Consider the following 18,063-nt stretch of genomic DNA (forward strand, 5'->3'; position numbering starts at 1 on the left):
GTGAGGAAAAACAGTATATTTATGGTACAAGTATTACACATAGAGAACAATTTTTTTTTTCTTTAAAAGAAAAGATGTTTTTGTCTCATTTTTAATCACTTAAAATACTGGTAAGCTGTTTAGAGCAAACATCATAATGGAGTATTGTGGGGTATACAACATATAGAGAATTCAAATGGATAACACTAACAGCAGAAAATGTGAGACAGTGTAAATATACTTTGGTAACTTTCTTATAGCATATGTGAAGTGGTATAATGTTATTTGCAGGTAGAGTGTGATAATTGTGTATACTGTAAACCCTAAGGCAAACACAAAAAATAAAATATATACAGTTACTAAACTATATTAGTTTCCTAATTCTGATGTAATGGATCACCCCAAAGTTTAGTGGCCAAAGTAACACAAACATTATTTTTCAGTTCTGTAGGTCAGTGGTCCAACACAGGTTTCCCCGCACTGAGAGCAAGCCATCGGGAGGACACGAGCCCTCCTGTGGGCTCTAGGAAAGGATCCACATCTTAGGTCAATTGTGTTGTTGACAAAGTTCAGGTCCTTGCATTTATAGGAATGAGGTTGCTATTTTCCTTGTTGTTTATAAACTGAAAGCTATTCTCAGCTTATAGACATCATCCCTGTTTCTAGGCTTCTGGTTTCCTTCTGTCTTCAATGAAATTTTGGGGCGGGAGTCTTATTTCTGTCTGACTATTGGTGTGGAAAATTCTTTACTTTTAAGATTTATGTGATTAGATTGGGCCTATCTAAATAACCCACAATAATCTTCCATTATTAGGGCCAGCTGATTAGCAACTTTAATTTCAGCCACAATCTTTTTTTTAAAATATATTTTATTGATTTTTCACAGAGAGGAAGGGAGATAGAGAGAGCTAGAAACATCGATGAGAGAGAAACATCAATCAGCTGCCTCTTGCACATCCTGTGCCCGCAACCCAGGTACATGCCCTTGACCGGAATCGAACCTGGGACCTCTCAGTCCGCAGGCTGACACTCTATCCACTGAGCCAAACCGGTTTTGGCAAGCCACAATCTTAATTGCCTTTATATTTTCATTGTATTGCATATAGTGACTCTATGATAGTATTATCCACAAACTCTTAAAGTCACCAAATAGTATTTATTAGCTCTAAAAGTTCAAGATAAGACTGGGGAAACCTTTTGTTTTGCCCCCAATTAATTGTATTTTTGTAGCATCGACAGGATCATATTATATATATATATTTTATTGATTTTTTACAAAGAGGAAGGGAGAGGCATAGAGAGTTAGAAACATTATATCAGAGAGAAACATTGATAAGCTGCCTCCTGCACACTCCCTACTGGGTATGTGCCCGCAACCAAGGTACATGCCCTTGACTAGAATCAAACCTGGGACCCTTGAGTCCGCAGGCCGACGCTCTATCCATTGAGCCAAACTGGTTAGGGCAACAGGATCATATTGAAAGTTTACATTTAATTTAGAATATCAAAATAATTTTATTTCTAGTCCTTTTCTATTACTTATTCTGGTGACCCTTATAACACAATTTTATGTATGTCATTCAAATAACATAAATTTACTGTACTTTTTATTTTCAAGGCAACATAGATCATGCTTTAAAAATATCTACCTTATCTAGATGTGGACATTAAAGCTGAGTTATATTGAATAACTTAACCTAGTAAGATAGCAATTCATATCAGATAATTTGACATTCTTGATCTAAAACATTATGACATTTCATCAAATTGATCCTTCAGCAGACATGTGCTTTACGAGAATGTAATATCCCTTTAGTAGAAAGGGCAAAATCTTAGTTCTATTGTGTCTAACATTTATTAAATATCTGTGAATGTCCTGATTTAAGAAATATTCTTTTTTGTTGATGCTTGGGTTATTAGATAAGTTTTCCTCAACGTAGAGCTACACAAATTATTGAAAGATAACAGCACTTTTCTTTCACACTATAATTGATGAAAATAAGAAGTAAGAATGGGTTGAAACCAACAATGACATTTACAAGGTATATCATACAAGCTGGGCAAAGATAATTTTAAAATTTACGTTTTAAAGATTGATGATCAGTCATAGTAAACTCAAGCACTTGTGAATATATGATACACATGGGCTATTCCTGTCACTCCCTATGGCATCCCAGCTTCCACACTTGCCCTCATATTATACACATGACAGAGATAGTCAATTTAAAGCAAAAGTCATATTATGCCACACTCTGCTTTTAATATTTTAATCATTCTTCATTGTTCTGAGTAGTCAGTCCAGAGATTTGGCTTAAATCTAAGGCTCTACTATCCCTCCTCTGATTCTCTATCACTTGTCTCTAAACAGGAAATACTGGTTGGTGAATCCCTAGCTGGTGGCCTTCTGCTCACTTTCTCTGAGCATTATCTTATATCTCATCTACCCCAACACAAAGTGAGCTTTCAGACTTTGGTGAAATCCCTGAGCACTATTTGCCTTTGGTCTGCAGGGCCATACTCCAACTATCTTGCTCCTTTGGCAATAACAGGACTAGTGAAAAGTAGATACACAGATATGCAGCTGGAAATCAGATGCCCATCTCTCCTTCTTGCAGACACTGTAGACTTTAGCAGGATTCTCTTAGAGTTCTCCAGACTAAGTTTTGGAAGACAAACCAGTTGAATCCTCCATTCCAGTAAGTAGGTGAAGGGAGAAGATAGCCTCTCTTCACTAACTCTGAATGCTTACTAAAAGATAATGGCTCTTCTCTCTTCTTACCATAGCTCATACTCATAAAGGCTGGTATATCACCATTAGGCTTCTCCACTGCCCTGAAAATTAGATTGGGAGAGAGGGAGTGATTTAGATGCATACCAGAAATCTCTTACCAAGAACTCAGTTTCTTTCAATGGTTATGCAGAATTTAGTATATTTGTTTTCTATAGGTTGCTTTCTTCATGTAATCCCTAAGCATATGACAACTTCTGGTAGAAATAGTTTTAACCAATACCTCAACCCATGCTATTTTAAAAGTGAGATCCAAGGGAATAGGGCCTTATCTAGATTTTTCAACCCGGTATTTCCAGAACCAAGGTCAGGACCTGGAAAAGAACTAGGAAATAAGCAACTTATGTATGCCATTGCTTTGTTTGAGTGGGGGAATCCTGTTTTGATTATACAAGTAATCTTACATGAAAAATGTAAACAATGAAAATCAATCAGAATGTTTTTCTTTGTGCTTTTTATGAAAATGTCACAAATACCTTTTACCTTATCCGCATTGCCTAGCATGGTGGTGCGCAGATAGAAAGCAGTAAATATGTTCTGAATACATTCCAAAAAGGCAGTGAAATTTTTAATTTGTCAAGTCCACAAATTTAAGTTTTAATCCCAATAATCTAAAATTGATAAATAGGATTCAAACATTAAATGCTAAATAACTATAACTTTATTTGCAATTATTCTTACATCGTACCCTACACAAACAATTATGTTACTTTATTTTGCTTCCTGCTGATGGTGGCTTTCAGCTTTAACTAATCATTTTCTGTCTTTGCCATTAGGATTTGATACCAGTATTTTGCCAATTTGCAAGGATTCACTTGGCTGGATGTTTAATAGACTTGATACGAACTACGACCTGCTACTGGACCAGTCAGAGCTGGGGAGCATCTACCTTGATAAGAATGAACAGTGTACGAAGGCATTCTTCAATTCTTGTGACACATACAAGGACAGCTTGATATCTAACAATGAATGGTGCTACTGCTTCCAGAGACAGCAAGGTAAAAGATAGTTGACCTGCATGTCAAATTTTATCTATTCGTTCATGATTAAAAATTTGCATTCTAAGTATATCCCATTCATTTCAGTAGATGCTTTTCTAATTAGAGTGTTTAATAAAGGGGCAAATAAGAAGCATGTTGAACAATATAGTTCTGCTAGGGATGCAAAACATGCTAAATAAGATGAAAAATAGTAACTAATATTTATATTAATATACTTCATTATAGTTTCCGTTATAAACCACCAAGAATCACATAGAGATATGAGAACATCCATATTAAAAGTAATCAGTAAAATGAATTTGCTATCTACATTACCCACAGTGTAAAATAAATGGTTTTTATCACTCTACTATAGAGCTTTAATGTTCTATTTTGTGATCTGATTAAATGAGCTGAATGAACCACAGAATTTACCATAAAGTTATTTTTACTCATCTGATTTTTAAATGACTTAGTCTTCCAAACTCTCAAAATCACGTAGCTTCATAAAAATCCACAGCAAAGAAAATGTCTTGATTCTTTGGAAGAAATGAAATAACCTGGACAATTGGAATGATGCTAGTTCTTTATTTCTTTTTATTTAGATCAGCGGCTCTCAACCTGTGGGTTGCGACCCCTTTGGGGGTCGAATGACCCTTTCACAGGGGTCGCCTAAGACCATCGGAAAACACATATATAATTACATATTGTTTTTGTAATTAATCACTATGCTTTAATTATGTTCAATTTGTAACAATGAAAATACATCCTGCATATCAGATATTTACATTACGATTCATAACAGTAGCAAAATTACAGTTATGAAGTAGCAACAAAATAATTTTATGGTTGGGGGTCACCACAACATGAGGAACTGTATTAAAGGGTGGTGGCATTAGGAAGGTTGAGAACCACTGATTTAGATACATTAATGTAATGCAAAAATGGGGCCATGCTTATATGCTAGATCGACTAATAATTATAATTATGTATATAAGGAAAATAGATAAAAAAAACTCATGATAAAGTTTGGGGAAATGTAAGGAAACAATGATATGTATAATTTGGAGCTAATTTTATAAAAACAGACCGATGATTAATCTAATGTGATATACCTGCTATTGTCACTGCTTTTTAAAATTTTGACAGCTAATAGAATGAATAAGTTACTTTAAATTATATTAATGATTCTCAGTTTTTCATATGGGAAACTAACACATTATGTAGGATATTTACTATATCGATTACTTTTTTTCATATATTAGTAATAGTTTAATAAGTAGGGATAAGTTATTATCAATAAATGAATTAGCAGTGGATCAACAGCAGAGTTTGTAGAGTAGCTAAATTGTTTATAACTAGTTTAAGCAACATTTAAAAATTAGATTTGCTTTAGGAAAATATTCTAAATCATACAGCCAGACACACACTCAAATAAACACATTGTTGACTTTATTATTACATAGGTGCTTCTAGGTGATAGAAAATCCTAAAAACTACACGCTAGCTTTAATAACTGTTATACATAAAAGAATATTTTCCTGTTTTTTCAATAAACAATAAGTTCTTAAGTTTACTATAATAAGGGTAATGTAGAAAGTTAACTTTTAACTCTATAGTAAACTTAAGAATGTTTGTTTGTTGAATAAACAGGAAATTATTATATATTACATATATATGGAGAGAGAAAGAGAAAGGTGTATATGTAGGTATTACTAATCTAGATTTACTTAAAACTGCAATCAAGACTATAGTTGTATGGTGTTAGAAATATCTTGAAAATAAAGTAATTGTGTTTTTAAAAAAAACTTTCAAAATTAAGGTTTATCTCAAGTTTAATAAAAGAGGTTAAGAATTTAAATGTTCAAGCAAGTGAACACTTGTAGGTTTCTAAGGGACAATATATTTTAACTTTAATTAAAATACAAATTTGTTTCTGTGACTAATTTTCTGAAATCATGACAATTAAGCACTACAAAATGGTTATGATTGTGATTTTTAAATTTCTTTTTCTAAGCAATCATGAAAAATGAGTAGGAGGAATATTTATTGGTGATTTTAGTTACCTTCGGAGTTAATAACTTACTTTCATAAAAGTATATTCTAAGTCCCTACTCTGAAAAAGTAAATCAATTACTAGTTGCTATTTCATTTAGTGTCCTATTGTATAAGATCGGGGGGGGAGAAAATTAACTTTTATTTAGGTCCACCTAGTCTTTTGTATACATAAAAATATTTATTACCCAAATAGCACTGTGAAAATATTGTTATTCCTATTTTATGCCTACGGCCTGAAGTTTATTGATCTTTAATAACTTCACATTACAGAATGAGGGCAGGGACTGGTATTTGAAACTAGAATCATGGACTTTTGTTTGAGTGGTTTCAATTCTACATTCCGAGTTTGCAAGGTAATTATATACAAAATGCCATAGAGACATTACTGTGTGCAACTTCTTGGCAAATCCTACTTAGTTCAGGTAACATCAGGCATAATTTTTCAATCAACAATATAGCCAATGCTTTTTCCTCGGGACTACAATGAAAATAGATGACATTTTTAGAGATTATTTGTATAATTAATCTACAGGACGAGATGTTAAAATGTGACTCATGGGTGTTAATTTTACAAAAGATGTTTTTCTGTTTAATGAAAGACATTAAAGAGAGAGAACTTTGTCCTCTGGTCATAAGAATATTTGAAATTTCTACTGATGAAATAAATCTAAATAAAGATTTTCAAGTATATCCATTGTGTGAGAAGCTACGTGAACAATAAAATATCGACTTAAAAAAAGGAGAATGAAGACAATGGCTAACTGAGAGGCACACTAGGGACCCACCTGCTGTTACAGCTCCAGGCACCCTTCATAGCGAGGGGGAAGTGCATACGCCCCTTGGAGCTGCGCAGGGCACAGCCTGGACTGCTGTGCGCTGCCTAGGTAGGGGGTCGCTCTCCAGCCTCCATCATGCCTACTATGTTTGCATTTCTGACTGTAGATTGTCTGTATATAGGTGACAGCTAATAAAGATACACTCCTCAGAAATGACTAGTTGTGATTATAGAAAAAAAAACACATTTGTATATTAGAACAATTGTAAACATATTGATATTGCCTTACTTTTTTTTTTTTTTTACCCAGTAACTTTTTGTTTAGTTCCAAATTGTATGGGAAGATAAAACTGCATCATTTTCATTATATTGAATATTCCAATATAAATCATGTGTGAACGGCCCCAATATAGAGGTTTGAGTTTTTAAACTGAGAATTCAAAACAATGAACAATGTTATTTTCAAAAACAACGTTTTGAAATTGAACTAATAAAAAAATATTCTATTTTTCTGGTATTTTTAAACTAACATTTGGAGTGATTACTTATAAATTCAATGATTAAAACATTTTATTAATGCATGATTCTCATAAAATTTTTAGCACATAAAATCAGAATTTTCCATAAAGTTATAACACCGTTAGGTAGTAAACAGAGGGGATAAATCTTGTGATATAAATTTGTGTGTACACCCTAAGCTGACTATTCATAGTCTAATCATGTCTAAACCTTCATCCAATTAATTGGGTTACTATCCTTTATCCATATCAGTTCTTTGCAAGTGAGTTTAAGTAATAGATGAAATCTCCTTTAGCACTTTAGGAATTACGGGCCAGATAGAGCTGCCTTTTAAATAATAAAAAAAAATATTTCAAAATAAAAAATTTTATGTAGTTGAATCTGTCATGATTTCTTTTGAAATCTTACAATGTTCTCTTATACAGAATTTGTAGGACTAATAATCAGGTTTATTTAGTGAGCTTACAAATTAAGTCAGACAGAGATATACCTGTAGTTTTAGGCAATTCAGTAGTGAACATATATGAAATGCTAGAGGCCTGGTGCATGAAATTTAGGCATGGGGGCGGGGGGGGGGGGCGGAGATGTCCCCTCAGCCTGGCCTGCACCCTCTCCAATCCTGGATCCCTCTCACAATCCAAAACCACTGGCTCCTAACCACTCACCTGCCTGCCTGCCTGATGCCCCTAACTGCTCCCCTGCCAGCCTGATCTCCCTAACTGCTCTCTCTTCCTGGCCTGATCCCCTAACTGCCTAACTGCTCTCCCGTGCTGGCCTGATCCCCCTAACTGCCCTCCCCTGCCAGCCTGATCACCCTAACTGCCTAACTGCTCTCCCCTGCTGGCCTGATCCCCCTAATTGCCTATCTGTGATCCACTGCCAACCTGATCCCCCTAACTGCCTATCTGCGCTCCCCTCCTGGTCTGATCCCCCTAACTGCTTATATGCGCTCCCCTACTGGCCTGATCCCCCTAACTGCCTATCTGCTCTCCCCACTCCTGGCCTGATCCCCCTAACTGCCTATCTGTTCTTCCTTCCTCACAGTGCCCTTCGGACCCTGGCACTGGTATGCTGAGAGCTCTCCACTATGGCCCTGCCCCCATCCTAATTGGTTGTTACATGACAGCATCCTGGTCAATTTGCATATCCCTCTATTATTAGTATAGATTACTTCTACTTTACAGTATCTGGCCTTTAGCAATTAGAAGAATTACTTTAAATATATTGAAACTTCAGCTTAGATCTTTCCTCTTGGTTCTAAATGCATAGATGGAGGGCAGTACATTTTAAGTTATCTATTCTCTAACTTCATACTATAGAACTTGATTCCTATGCCTTGAATGTTTAGTGTAAGAGCCCACAGATTATTAAGAAAAATAAAGCAATCAACTGAACCAATTTTAAAATGAAATAGAACAAACTCCTTTTTCTTCACAGTTTAGATTCACCAAAAAAAAAACAGTTTTGGCCTTGCATACTAAACTATAAATATATATATTAAACACTTTGTCTCATTTCCTTATTCTGCTTTACTTACGTGCAAATTTAATAATTATATGCTATGAGATCGATATAATAAAGAATTTTAAAATCACTTGAATTAATTATACCTTGCTATTTTCTAAACAGTTCTAGTATAGGAGAATAGGTACTAGTTTATTGTTTTGCTGTTTCAAAAGTTTATGGTACAATTTTTATATGGCATATATTAAAAAGAGGGTTTTAGAATATGACTGTAAAATACACTGCACTGCTTTTAGCTAAGAATATGTATTATGTGTAAGGACATAAAATCTACACTAATAAAAGAGAAACATGCAAATTGGTGTCACTCCGCCATGCCCACCAGCCAATCAGAATGAGTATGCAAATTAACCCAACAAAGATGATGGTTAATTTGCATATGCAGGCGCGGAGCGAAGACTGAAAACTCCGGCTAGAGTGAAAACTGAAGACTGAAGTGGCTTGGCTTCTCCTCAGAGGGAGAAGCCAAGCCTCGCAGCGGCCACAGCAGAGAAGCCTAGCTTCGAGGCTTGACTTCTCCACTGCGGCCCGACCAAAGGCCTGGGTCCCGGGTGCTGGAGGAAAACTGGTGCTGGCAGCCAGGGGAAGGAAGGCCTATTGTGAGAATCTTTGTGCAACGGGCTTCTAGTTGTATATATACTATAAATCAAACTGTATTGTGTCTATTTAGGATTTTATACTCCTAAAAAATAATCTCCTTTAAGTGATTGAGTTTGAAAAATAGCCAAATACTTATTTCCAAATTGTTTTAATATTTTAAGTAACATTCTTAAAGAATAGTTTATGAGAAATTATTGTATATCATATCCTTTCCAAATTGCATATACATGGGTTGGCAAAACTAGGTTTATAGTTGTTCATATGGAAAAAGACATTCAGGTTATGATTATTAAAAATAGCTTTATTAACTCAAAAGTATGTCACATTGGCACAGTGCACTTAGGCACAATCTGGCAAGTGCTCAAATTGCCCTCCTTCATTGTGTACCCATTATTTTTTTATTATTATTGATTTCAGAGATGATGGGAGAGGGAGAGAGAGATAGAAACATCAATGATGAGATAGAATCATTGATTGGCTGCCTCCTGCACACCACAAACTTGGGATTAAGCCTGCAGCGTAGGCATGTGCCCTGACCAGGAATGGAACTGTGACCTACTGGTTCATAGGTCGACGCTCAACCACTGAACCACACTGGCTGGGCTATATACATTCTTGTAGTCTATTTGCTATATATACTCAAGCACACTTTGGCACCTAGTTCTTACCTAGTTTTGCCTATCCCTGTGTACTGAAGCATCTAGGTGAAACAAAAAGACCAAAGCCTGTCAACATTTTTCAGTATGAAATTTTATTAAGGTATCTCTGATATAACTTGAAAAAAGGATTAACTGTTTCATAGACCACTTTTTAGTGAAAAGCTATGTGTCTATATCTTAGAAAATGTTTTAAGTGAGGGGAAAACATAAACTGTTACTTGTTTGGGTGATAGTCCATCAGTTGGGTTTACATTGATGAGTTGATGGAGCTTTTAAAAGTAAATGATAAGAACCTTTTTTCATTGTATAGTAAGTATTTTATACCATTTTGTTTTTTACATCTAATTCAATCATTTTTAGGAAAATCAAGATAACCTAATATTTATAATCAGGACAGTCTCCCTCTGTCTCTATCATTGTAGGTAGGTATAGAGACATACACACACGTCTATATGTATCTCCAAAAGTAAAATGAATAATATGTAATATGTGTTTTGCAAAGCCATATAAAAACTAACTGAAGTTTGATAACATAGAAATTACACTTCTTTTCATTAACTCTAAGCCTTGAAGTAACATTGTTAATGTCATTGCAGACCCTCCTTGCCAGACAGAGCTCAGCAATATTCAGAAGCGGCAAGGAATAAAGAAGCTCCTAGGTGAGTAATAGATCATTCTTCTGAAGTCTTTATTACTTACATAAATAGCCCCAAGGAAACAGCAACATAAAATCAATATTAATTCAACAAAGATAGACTACACTAAATTTCAGTAACAAAATTTATGAAGTTTTTGAAAGCAATTAAACTTACTTTTATTGTCTTACCTATTGAAAGATATTATGTTTGTTTTATTACCCTAATATAATGTTCATTTTGAGAGTTATTAAGTAAAAAAGAAAGAGATTTGAACAAAGCTAAAGTTAAAGAATCAGCAGAAACTTCAATTCTATAACTAACAACTCAGGAATTAATGAGAGAGGAAGAGAGAGGGAGAGAGAGAAAAAACAGAGAGAGACACCCTGAGTACCTCAAGAAAATATGAGCACACTTTTTAATGTTTTTATTAGAACCTTTTACTAACTTTTAGTAAGTTAATGTATGTTTTAGAGCATTCAATTGATAAATAATAGATAATTCCAAATTTTACCCACCCAAAGCTATCAGATTATTAAACTATTATGTATAATAATTGTGTTATTCCTATAAACATCCAATTTTAAGTAAACTCTTTTGGAAGTAATTTTAGATTAACAAATTTCATAAAGACAGTACATAGTTTTCATATATCCTTCAATCATCCTCACCTAATGTTACCATCTTATCATGTATCAAATAAACATTATATATTTGTCAAATTTAAGAAATTAATATTGCCATGATCCTATTCATTAATCATCAGACTCTGGATTTTAGGAGTTCTTCTATTGAGGTCCTTTTTCTATTTTAGGACCCAGGACAGAATGCCTCATATGCAATTTTTTAAATGTATATGAATGCCCTTGTTTATTTAGCGCCACAAATTTCATAATGTATTTGAATCTGATTAATCTGTATATATTCTGATATGCTTATTAAATTATAATATTATTTGTTTACAAAAGAACAAATTTAATATTTCTTGAAAATTATTGATTCAAAATTAAAAGCTTCATTTTTTAAATAAAGCATTTTAAGATGTGAAGCATTACTAATGAGAAACGCTATGCATCATGTTTCTTTAAATTCTTATAAAATGCACATGTATTATAGCTCACAAAAGGAAATAATACATTCGTACATTCTTTGGTTTGTTTCCAATCATCAAAGTTTACCCATGTACAATGGGAAAAGCCATTGAAATTCAACTAAACATTATTTTAGGCAAGGTTTACTGGTGACAATAGTTTATTGAAATTCAGACTCTGATTATTTGAAGTTACAATAAAAAGAAAAGAAAACATATTTAGCTCCCATTTAGGAGGATTCACCTTTATTTTCCTTGCATAATAAAAATTAAAGTCATTATTATAGAGTACTGAATGTCTTAAGTATATTTTTAATTTGCATAGGATAATGGTACTTGTCTGAAAATTGATAAATTGTTGTATACATGTAAGGCACCATATGTTCCAATTTGTGAGTTCAATCTTGCTTGATTTCTGAATTTCTAGCATAATTCTTAATAGTGCTCTCTTCCATTTTCAAAGTATACTTGCCTAAAGATTAAATTAAATGGTCACACTAGTTTTACCTCATAACTTTTTAATGTCAGATATGTCAAATAATGGTGCTTTTTTCATGAGGTAGAGTAAGAATGTTAGAATTTCTCCTCATTTTTGTTGGCATTTAATCCACAGAAGTGGTTCTCAAATTTTGGTGATACTCTGTCTACCTCACTGATAAACTAGTAATTCAACTCCTTCAAATGAATTGTAATTTTTAAGCAAAACTGATTGTTTAAATATCAGACTTTTGAAACTTTTTAAAGGGAGGAAACTATGATCCCATATGGCTGCAAGATTAATCGTCTTATGTTTTATCTATTTATTCAGTGTTGTTGTGTTTCTTTCACCAAATAACTCTAGTATGTGTGATCACTGAGGGGAAAAATTATTAGGAAAGACAAGAAAATGTTCGGACCTTCCAAAGCTTACATTGTAATGTTGGAGTTTTTATTGAAGAATGTGAATTCACTTCTAAGTTATTAGTTAAACGTTTATCGTTAGCAATGTGACAAATATACTATTGATATTATAGATATGAAAATGAATGTCTATCTTTCCTGCTAGACTGAGTTTAAGAATTTTTAAGAAAGCAATCACAACCAATAAACCCAAAAATTTCCAATATAGAGGATATCACAGTATAGCATACAATGACAGACCACACACACACACACACACACACACACACACACACACACACACACACAATTAAAATAGAATGTTGGTAGTAATGAGACTGTGAAGGGTTTGGTATGCCATGCTAAGTGGTCTGCATGACCTAATGTGCATATTCAATTAACCAGATTTTAATTCTGTATTATACCTCTCAAAACAGTACCCTTTGCCCAGTAAATTTGCTTAACAAAATAAATAAAGGCAATTCATTGTTACAATGGCCAGCTTCATAGATGGAGTGGGACCTTTATATGTGTATGTCTTGAGTGAATTAATGCATAATTGATCACTGTGTGTTTCATAGGACAGTACATACCCCTATGTGATGAAGATGGTTACTACAAGCCAACACAATGTCATGGCAGTGTTGGGCAGTGCTGGTGTGTTGACAGATATGGAAATGAAGTCATTGGATCCAGGACAAATGGTGTTGCAGGTTGTGGTAAGCAAATGGGTACTTACTTAGTAATATCTCAAGCACAGGATAAGTACTTAAGGATCTCATTCATTTGTTCAAGTGTTTAATGAGGACATATTTTATGCAAAGACTATAGAACATTTTGGGGGTAACAAAATATTCCTAGCATATTAAAAATTATATAACTAATGAATGGAATTACCTCATTTAGATATTTTAAGGAATAATTATTAAAAGGTGGGTTCCTTTTACCACGTCACATACAAAAAGTATGTTAGCTACCTCTTGTTTCTGAGGTAAGTCAAACCTTTGTCATCCATTCTATCGTAGTGTGTGCCACATGTATATATGGTACCCTTTTTTCTGTAGACCATTGGAGAAGTTGACTTTCCAAGTACGTAGTCTCAACAGTGAGAGAAAAACTAATCTTTTTTAAAGGCCCACAAACTGCAGCTATATCAGTTTGTTTCCTTATGTTTGAGTGGCAAAAATATAGTTTAATTGTTTGAAAGGTCATTATAATTAATATTCGAATTCTTTTCATAAGCATACATTTTTATGTACCAAACTAAAAATATTACAATTAAGTTGGGAATCACATACATATGTAGTTTAAAGTTTTAAATGTAACTTCTTTTTTGTTTTATAAAATATTTTTTCCAGAATGCAAGTTTAAAATCAGTATTTTTGTTTGTACTATGGAGAGTTTTCACTACAAAAGCCACTTAGCTACACACACACACACACACACACACACACACACACACACACACACTAGGAATTAATGGATTATGTTTCAAATAATACACAAGGCCAAAAATGAAAAAATCGTTGGTCAATCTTGTATTGTAGACAGTGTTTCATTGTCTCATTTATGTAGATTTTAAACTAATAGATTGTTTGCTAGACTTGTGATTGTTTAGAAATATATAAATGGTAAACAATATGAAAGTAATCTAATTTAATGTTTATATGCTTGTTCTACATTTATTTATTCCATAAGATTTGTAACACCTTGATCTTGATTTTCTGGCCAATGATTCTATATTTATGTAGGATAAAGTAGCACTTAGTAGCTATTTAACATGCTTTTAGCATGTATAGAACATGTCTTTGAATATGTAGTTTAAACTCACTGTATTAATAGTGACTTCAATTATCAGTGATACCAATGATGGGTAAACAGTTTTAATTTATGTTGTAAATAAAAATTATATAGAGGTGAATTCAATAAGTGAACAGGGGAAATATCTTGGAAATGTAATCCTGAGTTTTCTTAGCATTTTGAAATTAAGAAAAAAATACATGAAGTAGAAGAAAAATAACAGTTTCTTCACATAATATATAAATTTCAGTGTGTCATACTATGAAATCAATCAAATATAAATATTGAATTACCACAATAGGATATATTATAATTAGTTACCAAAGAATTACAACACTAAAATGTTAGAAAGGGTAGAAAATAAACACACACTAATATTAGAAGAGTTAAAAAATAAATACATATTAAATAATATGTGTACTATTACCTCTATAAGTAGAAATACATATATATGGGGCATCCCCAAAATGTATACACACACTTTGAATAATTGCAAAGGCAGCGTTTATTTAAAAAAAAAAAAAAAACACTCTCAAAATTTAGCTACCAGATGTTCAAGTGTGTATTTCTAAATATTTTTAAAATAATAACTAGCTATGTTACTTTTCTATTGCTATTGTAACAAATTCCCACAACTATAGGGCGTACACCACACAAATTCATTATATTATGGTTCTGTATGTCAGAGGTCATGCATGGGTGTCTTTGTGATGAACATCAAGATGTCTTCAGGGCTGCATTCGTTCTTGGAGGCTTTTGAGAAGGACCTGTTTCTTGCCTCTGGAGGCTGCTCACATTCCTTAGGACAGTACATACCCCCATGTGATGAAGATGGTTACTACAAGCCAACACAATATCATGGGCCCTTTCCTCTGGTTTCAAAGCTAGCAACATTGCATCTCTGACCATTCATCCATAATCAAATCTCCCTTGAACTCTATCTGGGAAAGGTTATTTGATTGAAAGACACTATTTATTATCTGGGCCCAACAGAATAATCTAGGATATTCTCCCCTTTTTAAAATCCTCAGTTTAGCCGAAACCGGTTTGGCTCAGTGGATAGAGCGTCGGCCTGCGGACTGAAAGGTCCCGGGTTCGATTCCGGTCAAGGGCATGTACCTGGGTTGCGGGCACATCCCCAGTGGGAGATGTGCGGGAGGCAGCTGATCGATGTTTCTCTCTCATCGATGTTTCTAACTTTCTATCTCTCTCCCTTCCTCTCTGTGAAAAATCAATAAAATATATTTAAAAAAAAAATCCTCAGTTTAATGACTTCTTCAAAGTCCCTTTACCATGTGAGGTCACATATTTGCAGGTTGCAGTGATTAGGCATTGAATATTTGAGGGGGGCAATTACTTTGTTTATTGTAGTAGTAGAAGAAGTTATAATTCTTTATCAGATTCAAAGTTTGACAGGGACTCTATAAAACCTGGGCTGAGATCAGTATTCCTGAACTGGAAATATCAACTTCAGTAACAATTCTGCTTTTTGGTACATACATGTTAACAAATAATAGAAAATAGATTTTTTTTCCTTTTTTTGTTAAGTAAGTTAAAGAGCAAATTACATTTTTCTTAATTTTCTCAATTTTCATCATAATTTTATATTCCTCAGAAATTATTTTACTACTCAGAAAAATAACATTCATGTTTACATTTTTCCTAAGCTATTGATTTTGAGATCTCTGGAGATTTTGCAAGTGGAGATTTCCATGAATGGACTGATGAGGAGGATGATGAAGATGATATTATGAATGATGAAGATGAAATTGAAGATGACAATGAAGATGAAGGGGATGATGATGATGGAGGTGATGATCATGATGGGTACATTTGATGAGAGCTGAGATCAATACATTTAACATTTCTATTATTTACAAGTGATAGCCTATTGAGAATTACCTTCTTGCCCCCAAATAAACTGATTCTAAAATTCACGTATATTTTGTATAATTATTTCAGATATTGCAGCTAAAGTCATAGAACTTTATGTTTAAATAAGAATCACTTACTTTGAGTTTTTATATGCCTTAGAGAAAAAGAAAACACATATGGAGTCTAGTCAGAAGAAAGTTAGAAGTGCTATTGATATAAACAAACAAATGTTTATAAGAATAAACTATGTAGATCTTCCACAAACAAAACAACAACCATATTTGAGGTCTTATGTGTTATGTTTCTGAGAGAGACTGTAAATTAAACTTATAAATAACTTGTTGGTGACCGGGCACCAGGATTTTTTGAAAGTATGCATGACCTTAATTGCAATTCCAAAGTAGCATTTGTCCCAAACCTGGAGATGAGTGAGGGGATACAACACAGGGTAAGAAAAAAAAGGAGTTCTGCATCATGTTTACATTAATAATGATGGTTTTAATTATGGAGTTATTATGGATAGGATAGGATATTTTATGAAATGACAAGTATTGAAAAGCGTGGATTCTGAAAGTTAAAAACTTAGTTGTTCCTTCTAGTTTTTATTTTAATTTCATTAACAGTCTCATGTAGATATTTTTCTATTCTTAAACAGCATGATTTCTTTACCTTTCTAGGTTTCTTTATCTTTCTTACCAGATACTTAGGGTGCAGAATTTAAAGAAGGAAGACAAAGGGAAAGATTTATTTAAATTATATTTTCACATATAGTTTGTGATATGCCCAATGTCAAATTTAAAAATCTTAGTTCTTTATTTCCTATTATACATAAGAATTTCATTTAATCTAATAATTATACCTTTTTTGTTGCTAGTGTTGAAACTTAGAGAACATAATGTATGGTGCCTTGCAAAATAGAAATAGAAAGGTTTTAGCATGCATACCAATATAGAATATTAGGCAATATATAAGCACACCTAATTAACAAAGTAATACCAATAAAGGTACTGCTGCTGGAATGAAGAAAAATGGAATATGTTTCTTTCTTTTTTTCTATTGTTACATAATTGCCATGTGGACTTGTTTATGATTATTGTGTAGAGTAGCATTTAAGATTTAACTGTAACAAAAATTACTTTACTTGCTATGTTTAAGTTAGCATGTTAATTAATTGTGTAGACCTTTCCACGCACCATCACTTTTAAGTATATCAGACCTAAGGTTTTGTGCCCATAATAAAAATGAAAAACCTGTTGAATATTTCACATTGGTATTATAATTTAAACAGTGGGTCAACTGGTTTCCCGATATACCATCCATTGAAAGTAAAATTGGTGAATTATGTCCATTTGATTAATACACACTGAAAATAAACTGTAATGTTGACTTTATGTAATATTTAAAGTATAATGCGTTTTCTTTTTTACTGTTTATGTATAATTTACAAAATAAAGAATCTTGTAACCAAATTAAACTGTTCCTTATTGATTTTCTGGGGTATAAATAGTGGCATGAAGCGTTCTTAATCTGTTTTTCTTTAATGAATATATTACAAAGTAGCTAGAAATGGTTTTGAAAATTGCGAATTTTAAATCAGAGCTCTTAGCATCTTAAATGTTGTTTTTCTACCCATGTTAAAAATTATTTTTGTCTGTTGATTTGTTTTAATGTTTTCATTTGTCTTAATGTTGCAGATCATTTTCTTTATTGAGAGTGATAATCTAAAACCCATATTTGTGGTATTATATTTAGCATATTTAATTAAATGTCTATAGCAACGGCATTTTGAAGAGTGATAAAATAACTTTAACAAATGTATAGGAATTATAAAATATAATATAATATAGGTTGATTGGAAAAAGACAATCAAATTCTATGTGGAGGTTTAACAAATGAATTTAA

At 33.0% G+C, this 18,063-nt stretch overlaps 1 protein-coding gene across 2 annotated transcripts in view; it reads left to right on the forward strand.

The window, feature by feature from the left end:
• Window positions 1–17,627, forward strand: part of SPOCK3 (SPARC (osteonectin), cwcv and kazal like domains proteoglycan 3) — a 341,288-nt gene extending 323,661 nt beyond the window's left edge. For both annotated transcript variants that reach the window (XM_081093454.1, XM_081093455.1), the window contains exons 8-11: window positions 3,544–3,765; window positions 10,479–10,541; window positions 13,068–13,205; window positions 15,954–17,627. In XM_081093454.1, coding sequence (XP_080949580.1) covers window positions 3,544–3,765; window positions 10,479–10,541; window positions 13,068–13,205; window positions 15,954–16,123 — 593 coding nt within the window. In that variant the 3' untranslated portion in view covers window positions 16,124–17,627. The remainder of the gene's footprint in view (window positions 1–3,543; window positions 3,766–10,478; window positions 10,542–13,067; window positions 13,206–15,953) is intronic.
• The last annotated feature ends 436 nt before the right edge of the window (window positions 17,628–18,063 follow it).

The sequence above is a fragment of the Myotis nattereri genome, assembly GCF_964212035.1.
Source record: "Myotis nattereri genome assembly, chromosome: 5".
Taxonomy (NCBI): Eukaryota; Metazoa; Chordata; class Mammalia; order Chiroptera; family Vespertilionidae; genus Myotis; species Myotis nattereri.